Genomic DNA, 12,108 nt, shown 5'->3' with positions numbered 1-12,108 from the left:
ACAAAAGAAAAAAATAAATGTTTCTAAACCTTCACACATTAAACATAAAACTTCAGGTGCCATAAGCACCCCTGAAAACAATGAATTTTTAAAAAAGTGATTATCAAAGTGCTTCTGAATTTTTAGTTAGCAAAATTATGAAGTTTTATAAAACTAATGTTTAATGCTAATAAATTATCAGAAGGGAGAGATCGTATCTTATCTTATTTACCACTATATTCCTAGCACAATACGGGGCACATCATAATATCAAAAATATTTTTAAATGAACAAATGAAGTTCATTGTGGAAGGCAACATTATGTATGTTATTTTATTTCATCTTCACACTAATGCTAAAAGTTAGGTTTTAGTATCCACATTTTATAAATGAGGAAATTGGTTCTCAAGGAGGAGAAGGGAGTTTGCCAAGGTCACACACACACCAACTAGGAAATGGCAGACAGGGGAATCCAACTATGATGTGCTTGACTCCAAACCCAACAATTATTTGATGATGGCACTAGTTAGCCAACACAGATGGTTGCCTTCCAAACAGCCATTTCCCTCCTCATCCTTAATATGAGTCAAGCAAAACAACTTCTACTTTGGATTATAATGCCTTCTAACAAACCTCCTTGGGCTCTTGGTTTTTAAGATGGTATCTGACAAGAAAGAAAAATCAGAAGAAATATTTCCAGGAGGTAGTCATGAACCCCAAATATATTGCTTCGCCATAGAGCTTAGGAATGCCAGAGAAAAAAACAGAGTCATGTATTTTTCAAGATCGTATAATTTAGTTTCTTTTTGGCCATTCTTAGTTGGAATGTGTATATAAGTTCTCTGAGAGATCCAAAATAATTCCTTTATGTAATTGAGCACTTATAGTTAATAATTAATGTATAGTTTTTATAAAACTATACCGCACCCACTTCTAAAAAGGCCCAAGGCAGTTTACATATTAACACAAAGTTCAAAAGCACGCTATTATGTTTAAGTACTAAATAATATAGACTGTAGAAAACATAAAGAAGTTAATGCTATGAAAGAAAGGCCAGTAATGTATTTCCTTCTAAAAGTTATATAGTTTTTTCTTTCACATTTAAGTCCATAGTTCAACCTGAATTTCTTTAATGTATTTCTAGTACAGTTTTATAATTTTCTTCATAATTGTTTTACATATTGAGATAATTGTATTCTCTCTTCATAGTCTGTTAAGGTAGTCTTAGAGTAATAGATTTGATAACATTAAAGCTACCTGTATTCCTGGAATAAATCTAACTAGATCTTGATGTACATTTCTTGATTTAGTTTGTGAATATTTTCTTTATGATTTCTGTATCTGTTCATAAGAGAGACTGATATAAAATTTTGTTTTCATTATTTTTATTTTATTTTCTAACTTCTATTATGTTCCCTTTTTACTCATGAATTATTTAGCTGCATAAGCAAATGCAGCAAGGTTGCAGGATAAAAGACTAATAGAAAAGCCATTTGTTTTCTGTATACTGACAATAAACAAGTGGAATTTGGGGAAAAAAAGCTATTTACATGAGCATACAAAAAAAGAAAACACGTAGGTAAAAAGCTAACAAAACACGTATAAGATGACCAGGTGGTACTGCAGTGTATAGAGTATCGGACTGGGATGTTGAGGACCCAGGTTCGAAACCCCGAAGTTTTTGGCTTGAGTGTAGGTTCGCCAGGTCTGAGCAAGGCTCACCAGCTTGAGCCCAAGGTCTCTGGCTTGAGCAAGGAGTCACTCAGTCTGCTGTAGCCCCCTGTCAAGACACATATGAGAAAGCAACCAATGACAACTAAGGTGTCGCAAAGAAGAACTAATGCTTCTCATCTCTCTCCCTTCCTGTCTGTCTGTTCCTATCTGTCCCTCTCTCTGTCCCTCTCCATCTCTGTCACACACACACACACACACACACACACACACACACACACACACAAGATGTATATGAGGAAAACTATGAAACTTTGGTGAAAGAAATTAAAGAACTAAATAAATAGAGAGATAGTCTATATTTACATACAGGAAATCTCAATATTATTAAGAGAGAGTTTTTCCCAATTTGATCTATAGATTCAATGCAATTGCAATCCAAATCCCAGCAAGTTATTTTCTGGATGTCAACAAACCGATTCTAAAGTTTCTGTAGACAGGTAAAGGAATAGCCAATACAATATTGAAAGAGAAGAACAAAGTTGGAAAACTGACACTATCCCACTTCAAGATTTATTGTAGCCTGACCTGTGCTGGCACAGTGGGTAAAGCATCAACCTGGAATGCTGAGGTTGCTGGTTCGAAACCCTGGGCTTCCCTGGTCAAAGTACATATGGGAGTTGATGCTTTCTGCTCCTCCCCCCTTCTCTCTCTCTGTCTCTCTCTATTTCTCTTTCTCTCTGTCCCCTCTCTCTAAAATGAATAAATAAAATCTAAAATAAATAAGTAAATAAAATTAAATTAAATAGAAAAGATTTGTTGTAAAGCTACAATAATCAAGATGGTGTAGTGTTGCCTGACCAGGTGGTGACGCAGTGGATAGAGCATTGGCCTGGGATGCTGAGGACCCAGGTTCAAAATCCCGAGATTGCCGGCCTGAGTGCAGGCTCATCTGGCTTGAGCACGGGGTCACCAGCTTGAGCATGGGATCATAGACATGACACCATGGTCGCTGACTTGAAGCCCAATGTCACTGGCTTGAGTCCAAAGTCACTGACTTGAGCAAGGGGTCACTCGCTCTGCTGGAGCCCCCCAGTCAAGGCACATACGAGAAAGCAATCAAGGAACAACTAAGATGTTGCAATGAAGAATTGATACTTCTCATCTCTCCCTTCCAGCCTGTCTGTCCTTGTTTGTCCCTGTCTGTTTCTCTCTTCCTCTCTCTCTCTCTCTCTTAAAAATAAAAGTAAAACAAAAAAAAGACTGTGTGGTATTAGTGAAAGAATAGGAAAATAGATCAGTGGAACAGAATAGAGAGCCATGAAGTATTCCCATGCAAATACAGGGGGTCCTCAGATTACAACACTGTTCTGTTCCCACAACAGTGACATAACCCGAATTTTGGTGTAATTCAAAACACACCCTAACCTAAGTATCCTAACACAGTTATAAAATCATAATCTAGGACATAAAAACACAACTAAGCCACAGAAAAAGGAAAAGGACATAAATATAATGCACTATACACTACTATAATAACAGAAAAAATGAGTAAGCTGAAACACTCACATCTCAATTTTTTAAAGTTTTTGTGAGATTGAGCATTGTAAACTCGAAATGTCGTATGTCAATACCGTCATAACCTGAGAACTCCTGTATAGTCATCTAATCTTTAACAAAGGAGCAAAGGCAGTACAATGGAGAAGGATTGTCTTTTTCCAACAAACAGTGCTGGATCAACTGGATGTCCACACACAAACACACACATCCATACACACGCACAACCTAGATACAGACATTTCACAATTAATTCAAAATGGATCATAGATCCACATGTAAAATGCAAAACTATAAAACTCCTAGCAGATAACATAAGAGAAAACCCGAATGACCTTGGGTGTGGTGATGACATTTTAGATAAAACACTAAAGGCACAGCTGATGAAAAGGATAATCAATAAGCTGTATTTCATTAAAACTAAAAGGTTTTTGTTGCTTCTCGGCCTTTGGCTATGATCAAGTGTAAAATTAAAAAATTTTGCTCTGGGAAAGACACTGTCCAGAGAATGAGAAGACAAGCCACTTGCAAAGGAAAATATTTGCAAAAGACATATCTGATAAAGAACCATTATTTATAAGGCTAAAGATTTATACTATCTGAAGAGAAACCAGAGTATAAAGAACCATTATTTAAAATATACAAAGAGCCTGGCCTGTGGTGGCGCAATGGGATAAAATGTCGACCTGGAACACTGAGGCCGCCGGTTCGAAACCCTGGGCTTGCCTGCTCAAGGCACATATGGAAGTTGATGCTTCCTGCTCCTCTCTCTCTCTCTCTCTCTCTCCCTCCCTCCCTGCCTGCCTCTCTCTGTCTTCTCTAGAAATTGAATAAATAAAGTCTTTAAAAAAAGATATTTTAAAAAAATTATAAAAAATAAAAATAAAAAAAATATACAAAGAACTCTTAAAACTCAATGATAGGAAAACAACCTGATTAAAATATGGTCAAAAATAAATAAATAAAACAGACACCTCACCAAAGAAGATATACAGATGGCAAATGAGCATATGAAAAGATGTTCAACATCAAATGCTGACCATACCAATGATGACACCACCAATCACTGGTGAGAATGTGAGAATGTGGAGCAATAGGAACTTTGACTCATTGCTGGTGAGAATGCAAATTGCTACAGCTTCTTTGGAAGGCACTATGGCAGTTTCTTACAAAAATTAAATAAATACTTTTACCATACAATCCAACAATCACATTCCTTGGTACTTACCCAGATGAATACAAAACATGTCTACACAAAATCCTGCACACAGATATTTATGGCAACTCTGTTCATAATCATCCAAACTTGGGCAATTTATCCATTCAGATAAACTGGTACATCCAGACAATGGAATATTATTCAGTGCTAAAAAGAAATGAACTATCAAGTCCTGAAAAGACTTGGAGGAACCTTAAATACTATTACTAAATGAAAGGAGATGATCTGAAAAGGTTTCATGGTTACATACTTTATGGATTCCAACTATATATGACATTCTAGAAAATGAAAAACTATGGAAACAGTTAAAAACAACAACAACAACAGTGATTGCCAGGGGTCAGGGAGAGGAAGGGATAACTAGGAGCAAAAGGATTTTTAGGGCAGTGACACTATTATATATGATAATATAACGGTCCTTTCATGTCATTATACATTGTCAAAATTCACAGAATATACAAGAGTAAAATCTAATTTAAAAACTATGGACTTTGGGCCCTGGCCAGTTGGCTCAGTGGTAGAGTGTCGGCCTGGCATGCAGAAGTCCTGGGTTCGATTTCCGGCCAGGGCACACAGGAGAAGCGCCCATCTGCTTCTCCACCCTTCCCCCTCTCCTTCCTCTCTCTTTCTCTTCCCCTCCCGCAGCCGAGGCTCCATTGGAGCAAAGATGGCCTGGGTGCTGGGGATGGCTCCTTGGCCTCTGCCCCAGGCGCTAGAGTGGCTCTGGTCGCAACAGAGCGGCGCCCCGGAGGGGCAGAGCATTGCCCCCTGGTGGGCGTGCCAGGTGGATCCCGATCGGGCGCATGCGGGAGTCTGTCTGACTGTCTCTCCCTGTTTCCAGCTTCAGAAAAATAAAAAATAAATAAATAAAAATTAAAAATAAATAAATAAAAACTGTGGACTTTGGTGATAACGATGTGTCAGTGTTGGCTCACTGATTGTAACAAATGTACCTTTCTGGTACAGGATGTTGATAGTTAGGAAGGTAAGCATGTGTGAGGATAAAGGGTATATGGAAGCTCTGTATTTTTTGCCCAATATTATTGTGAAAATCAAACTGCTCAAAAAATAAAGTCTTAAAAATGAGCTTATTTCTTTCCTAAATTTGAAAGATAATTTTACTAGGAATATATGCAGATTACAAGTTATTTTTATTTATTTACTTTTTTCTTCTTTTCCAAGTGAGAGGAGGGGAGGTAGAGAGACAGACTGCTGCATGCACCCTGACCAGGACCCACCTGGCAACCCCTGTCTGGGGCCGATGCTCTCCCTATCTGGGACAGTGTTCACAACTGAGCTATTTTTAGTACCTGAGGTGGAGGCTCTGCGGAGCCATTCTCCAGACTGGAAGTTATAAAACTGATTATTCCCACTATTACTGCTGAAAAATCAGGTGTCAGTTTGGCAGTCCTTCAGTGGTTAATGTCTCTTTTCTGGCTTCTTTCTTTTCTTTGGCATTCTACCATTTCAACATGTTCTGTCTAGGTGTCCATTTCTTTTTACCTGGTTTGGAATTCATTGGGTTTCATGTATCAGAGAATTTGTTCTTTCATTCATTCTGGAAATTTCTAAGCTGCTATCTCTCTGAATACATTCTTTTCTCTTTCTATTTTTTTTCTTTAATTCCAAATGGAAGTATGTGAGACTCTTGCTCCTTCCAAAAGTAGGCTTGTTAGAATTACTTCACCTTGTCAAAAGCTATAGACAATATGCTCTATGTAGGAGTTTCTGGACTTGCCCTTATAATCTGCCTGAACTAAGACCTTCCTGAATTGTCCTCTATTGTAAAAAGACTTTTGCTTAGAGCTGGAGAAAACACAGTAGCACAAAATAATGTTTTCCATTGGTGGGATTTATGGTAACCTGATTTTTGGCCATTTGGCTGCCAAGTTTTCAATTGTCTATATTATTATTAAAACTTGAAGTGATCCGGTCTTGTTGGTCATGGAAAATGAGGAGAGTGCTCCATGATGGAAAGAGAGGGGGTAGTATCACCAATCAATACCATCTGTTGACTTTTCATATAGTTATTTGGAAATTTGGGCCATAACATATTGTTAAGGAGTTTTTAGGGCTGCTGGTGTCTGGCATAAGTTTAAAGCTAATTTTAGTAGGGATTTACAACTCACTTTTATCATTTGGCTTCAAAAAGCCTCCTCTTCATTCATAAATAAAAATGCCAAGACCCCTAATCAGCACCTCATCTGCTACTACAAAGTCATAAACAGTAGGTTGATGGGTGATAAGATAATGAACAGCTAATGAAAGTCTCCATCTGGAAATATTAGAAAGATAGCTTACCAGAACAAATATTCAAATGCCTCTGCCTCAGTTATTTCTTAAAATTTGGAAGGAACATATCCTAGATAAGAACCTGTAGGTAAGTAAAACTGGTGATAGCATTCAGTATGGCCATATCCTTTTGCCAGATCACCATCTAAAACCGTTGAAGCCACCCTGGTGGGTTGGCTCAGCGGTAGAGCGTCGGCCTGGCGTGCGGAGGACCCGGGTTCGATTCCCGGCCAGGGCACACAGGAGAAGCGCACATTTGCTTCTCCACCCCCCACCCCCACCCCTCCTTCCTCTCTGTCTCTCTCTTCCCCTCCCGCCGCCAAGGCTCCATTGGAGCAAAGATGGCCTGGGCACTGGGGATGGTTCCTTGACCTCTGCCCCAGGCGCTAGAGTGGCTCTGGTCGCGGCAGAGCGACGCCCCGGAGGGGCAGAGCATCGCCCCCTGGTGGGCAGAGCGTAGCCCCTGGTGGGCGTGCCAGGTGGATCCCGGTCGGGCGCATGCGGGAGTCTGTCTGTCTCTCCCCGTTTCCAGCTTCAGAAAAATACAAAAAAAATAAAAAATAAAAAAAATAAAACCGTTGAAGCCTGTTATTGCCAGAGTTTTACCCAGAAATCGCAATGGCAAGGAACGTGAACAAGCTATGAACCCTCTGTAGTTTTAATTAACAGTGGCACAGTTCAGTCAGTTGCTTTTGTCTTAGTAACCTTAAGCAAGAAAAACTGAGCAGCAGTTTTAAGCAGGCTAGACAGGATGGAAGGAGAATGAGGTTGCCCATTGTATAGATGGAACAGCTTGCAAATTAAAAAAAATAATCCATGAGTAAACACAGAATACCATTTCAACTGATCTTATTGCCTGCCTACTCTATACAGCAGGGGTCCCCAAACTTTTTACACAGCGGGCCAGTTCACTGTCCTTCAGACCGTTGGAGGGCCGGACTATAAAAAAAAAACAACTATGAACAAATCCCTATGCACACTGCACATATCTTATTTTAAAGTTAAAAAAAAAAAACAGGAACAAATACAATATTTAAAATAAAGAACAAGTAAATTTAAATCAACAAGCTGACCAGTATTTCAATGGGAACTATGGGCCTGCTTTTGGCTAATGAGATGGTCAATATCCGGTTCCATATTTGTCACTGCTAGCCGTAACAAGTGATATGTGCTCCTCTCACTGACCACCAATGAAAGAGGTGCCCCTTCCGGAAGTGCAGCGGGGGCCGGATAAATGGCCTCAGGGGGCTGCATGTGGCCCGCAGGACGTAGTTTGGGGACCCCTACTATACAGCATAGTTCCAATTCTCATAGCCCCTGCATTGGTCATGAAGATCAAACATAATTGCAAGGGTCACCTTGGAAAATAACAAATAACTAAAACTCATACCGTTTAGTACAGTATTTATTGAGAGCTTGTAGATTGTGAGCACTGACTGTTCTAGGCATTAAGACAAAAAGAAGAAAAAGGTGTGGCCCCACCCTTATACACTCATATAAGCGATACATGCATGTAAGTAAATTTCAGACATGTTATTCAGAGTGTCTGCCACAGTGTGACTTGGCAGTACAATGGTACGTGAGCCAAGTTCACCACACCCTGATAAAAAGATGAGGCTGACACATTGTTTATGGACACAGCAAGTTTTATTGTGAGGCTCTGGCACTTGAGAGGTATGCCTCAGACCTGATTACATTCTGGGAGAACTGGGTGAGGAAGTTGGAAATGCTTTTTCAGGGAAGTTGTACTGATGAGGCAACCATCAGTCATTAATCTACAAGAAACAAAGAACCTTTGATTCTAGTGTCAACCTCAGGGCCGTACTTGTTAGTGCTTCTTCAGTGTAGTCTGCATCAGACTATCAGAGATCATTGTCTCTCCTCACCATCAGCAAGCAGAGGCAGAACTCTTGGGAGCAGAATACTCGCCCAGAAGCAAAATACTCACCCAGAAGCAGAAGAAAAGTTTCTACTTTTTCTTTTTTCACTGACAGAACTGACAAAGCAGTATATTTCATGTTGTTCCATATAAGCAGAACTTTTTCAAAAACTAGAATTAGTTTCAGAAATAGAACTTCTAGGGTAGAAGTAAAGAACTGACCTATTAGTATTCCCATTAAACTACATTGTAAGTACCTTCTTATTCATAAACTCTTTTTTTCTTATTTCCTGGCTTAAATTTTTTTTTCAGGTTGATATCCACCTGCTTAATGGAGAACATACTGAAACCTTTCACGAAGATCTCACCTTTACAGTGGACACATTGGCTTCACCAAATTTACCCAAGATAGAGGATAACCTAAATGGTATGTTCAAATTCTGTATCTGATACATTCTGCCAAAGCAGTTATTCTTTCCATTTTTATTATTTTTCTTCTGGTGTATTTTTAGTAATAACTGTAAAGAAGATACGGCAAGAATGTAGGACACTTTGGCAGGAGGTACTAGTGTCATTTATCTGAGGCCAGGGCATGGCCACACCTGAGGATGGTAAACAGGACAGCTGGGAGTTTGGTTCATCAAAGATACTGCATGGACTTGACATTTATATGGAAAAATGATGACCCTGCGAGTCAATTGGTCTCTCATCTCTTTGTTGATGTGAGAATCCCAACAAATATAATGGTTATTGTTGCATAAATTAAGGATAGCCCTGCACAAGTGGAAGGCTAGATTTTAGGGTGGATTCAGAGAGATGCACTGTCAGAGCAATGATTTATCCTATAACACTCTAATGAAGGTAGGAAATGTACAGCAAAGGCAATCATTGTTATGGAAAATAATCATGAAAGGAACATTTGAAAAAAGCTTTGGAAAGCTCTAAGCCTTCTAGAGATTCAGCCTTCGGAAACTGAAAGAAACCCACAGGTCTACTCTGACATGTCATATTCATTTGTATGTTTCAGTCAGCTTCCAACATTTTACCTTTTTCTCTTTCTATTGGTAAATACCTTCAAGAATTCCTTACATGAAGATTTTCTTTTAGGCGTCATTTCCTCAGAAATATCTTCATCCTTTCAATCATAATTTCTTTCCTCATTTGTGCTGATAAGTTTGCCTTCACTCATATGTGTAATCTAATGAACAAAATAAACTAACAAACAAAATAGGAATATCCATATAGAGAACAAACTGACAGCTTTCAGAGAGGAGGGGAATTGAGGGGCTGAGCAAAAAAGGTGAAGAGATTAAGCAAAAACAAACAAACAAAAAACTCTAATAGACACAGACAGTAGTGTGGTGATTACCAGATGAGAAGGGGGTTCGTTCCGGGGAGGTAGAGAGTGTAAAGGGGGATAAACTGATTGAAAGAGACTTGACTTGGGGTGGTGAACACACAATAAATTATAAAGATGATGTATTATAGAGTTGTACACCTGAAGCCTATATAATTTTATTAACCAGTGTACCCCTAATACATTAATTTTAAAAGAAATTTTGCCCTAACTAATTTCCTCTAAAGTCTGCATATCTAGAGTCTTTCAGGTGTCAAAATTCCTACTATGGGTCCTTTCATCCATTTATAATTTCACTTCTCCTATTAACTACTTATTGTTTCTTTGCTACACTTTTCTCTTTCTTGGCCAATTCTCTCTTTCAACAGTCAACTTTTGTAAAATATGTGGGTTTATCACTGGGAAACCAAGGAGATAACACAGCTACACACTTTGCCATGTGTGCGTGAACGGGATAATAATTATACAATCACATCCAGTCCATATATCATGGTAACTGAAACTGGAACCGTGTCGTTAGGTGACTGGTGTTCTTGGTAACAGAAATGTGTGCATACTGGAAGTGCAAAGTGAGGACTGCTTATGTATTCAAAGGGTTTATGCTATAATTGTCCATGTGCTTCTTAGCCTAATTTTAATTACTGTATGCTTACAAAATTTGCTTTGAAGATACTTTACAATTGAGGATTTTTTGCCACTTGTTCTAATTCATTTTAAGGAGGTCTTACTGGTTTTGCATATTCTTTACCTTTATCTTGGTGAACTGGTAATTATTGCATGGCCCCCTGCATTTTATTAAATACTAAACAATCTTACAGTAAGCATCTGTAAAGTTTTGGTTCCCCATGGAGATGAGATAGGGATTTAGAGTTTAAAAAAGTATTATACCCACAAAATCATTGTAAAGAGAAAAAAATCTGAAATGTTGTTTCCCGTTTGTTAAATAATATTATAGATCTTTAACTTTCTAGCAATTATGCAGGTATACCCATTTAGAGTGGTACAAATGTCTCAACATTGTTACCAACTCTCATTTTATTGTTAGTTTTACATTAAAATTGTAACTTTTAAGCAGAATATATACAGTATGTACACCTCATAAATGTTTAGTGTTCTCAGAAGTCTAAAGAAACATATATCTGACTCAGAGTGCTGAGCCTTCCAAAAAGGGATGATCTCATTGTGTCCAACTAACCTGCTCTGTGTAACATCCATGTTAGAATAATCACGTTCCATATGACCATCTTTTAATTTTTTTATATATCTCTTCGATTTTCTTCCATTGGTAGATCTACCAACTGGCTCACTGACATATCGCTTAGAAGATTTAGCCTATACAAGAAGCGGGGACAAAGGCAATTCTGCAAATATAGGTATGCTTTTGCTAATAAAAAACCATTTTCCACATATGTATAATTGACATCAGTTATTTAATAAGTTTTCATTTGGATTCAAACAATGAAATTTTTTGTTTACTGTGCTGGTTAAGGTATATCAAGTTGTCCAAGGGCTACATAGCTGTTTTCTTACTGACATCACAAACAAAAATGTGTGCTTCAAATCAACTGTGCCGGTCAATAATACATTTTTGTGAAAAGATACACATTTTAAACATACTTGGAGACAGAAAACCCACTCCTTTCTCATAGTATTATAATGTACTTATTGTATGAATTGGCCTTTTGCCAAGAGCTCCCTTTTAATCTTCTTTTCCCTAATGGTGTCTAAATAGTATAATACTTTATTATCACCACATTTCTACTTTTCCTTACTCATACATATTTCCTTTATTTATATATTTTTAAAGACTATCTCTTCATCTCTTTAAACTCCCTTCTTTGTTTACTCTCCAGAAACTGCCAGGTCTTTTCCTTTTCTCCTTAGAATCACTTCCCTGGTTCTTTCACCCTTTTAACACCATAGAATGCCATTTACTTATCTCTTTACTGAAATCCCAAGATTAACCAGACTATTGTTTAGTAAATGTCTTTAAGTGGACTATAAATGTCTTTGTTCTTTAGTAAAAATAATAGGTAAAACCCAGAGTGGGCTTAAATGTCCATTGTCTAGTGAGTTTATAAACTGAACAGAATATAGTTGTACAAACACTACCGGTGCCTGTGTCTGAAATCTTACAAACAATGAATGCATTGA

General features: G+C 38.1%; 1 protein-coding gene across 4 annotated transcripts in view; it reads left to right on the top strand.

Moving 5' to 3' along the window:
• Positions 1–12,108, top strand: part of LOC136338186 (uncharacterized) — a 92,544-nt gene that overhangs the window by 59,617 nt on the left and 20,819 nt on the right. For all 4 annotated transcript variants that reach the window (XM_066280322.1, XM_066280331.1, XM_066280306.1 and 1 more), the window contains 2 exons: positions 8,910–9,024; positions 11,244–11,327. In XM_066280322.1, the coding sequence (XP_066136419.1) occupies positions 8,910–9,024; positions 11,244–11,327 (199 nt within the window). The remainder of the gene's footprint in view (positions 1–8,909; positions 9,025–11,243; positions 11,328–12,108) is intronic.

Source organism: Saccopteryx bilineata, chromosome 1 (genome assembly GCF_036850765.1).
Source record: "Saccopteryx bilineata isolate mSacBil1 chromosome 1, mSacBil1_pri_phased_curated, whole genome shotgun sequence".
Taxonomy (NCBI): Eukaryota; Metazoa; Chordata; class Mammalia; order Chiroptera; family Emballonuridae; genus Saccopteryx; species Saccopteryx bilineata.
The sequence above is the reverse complement of the archived record's forward strand: the minus strand, read 5'-3'. Positions and strand labels throughout refer to the sequence as shown.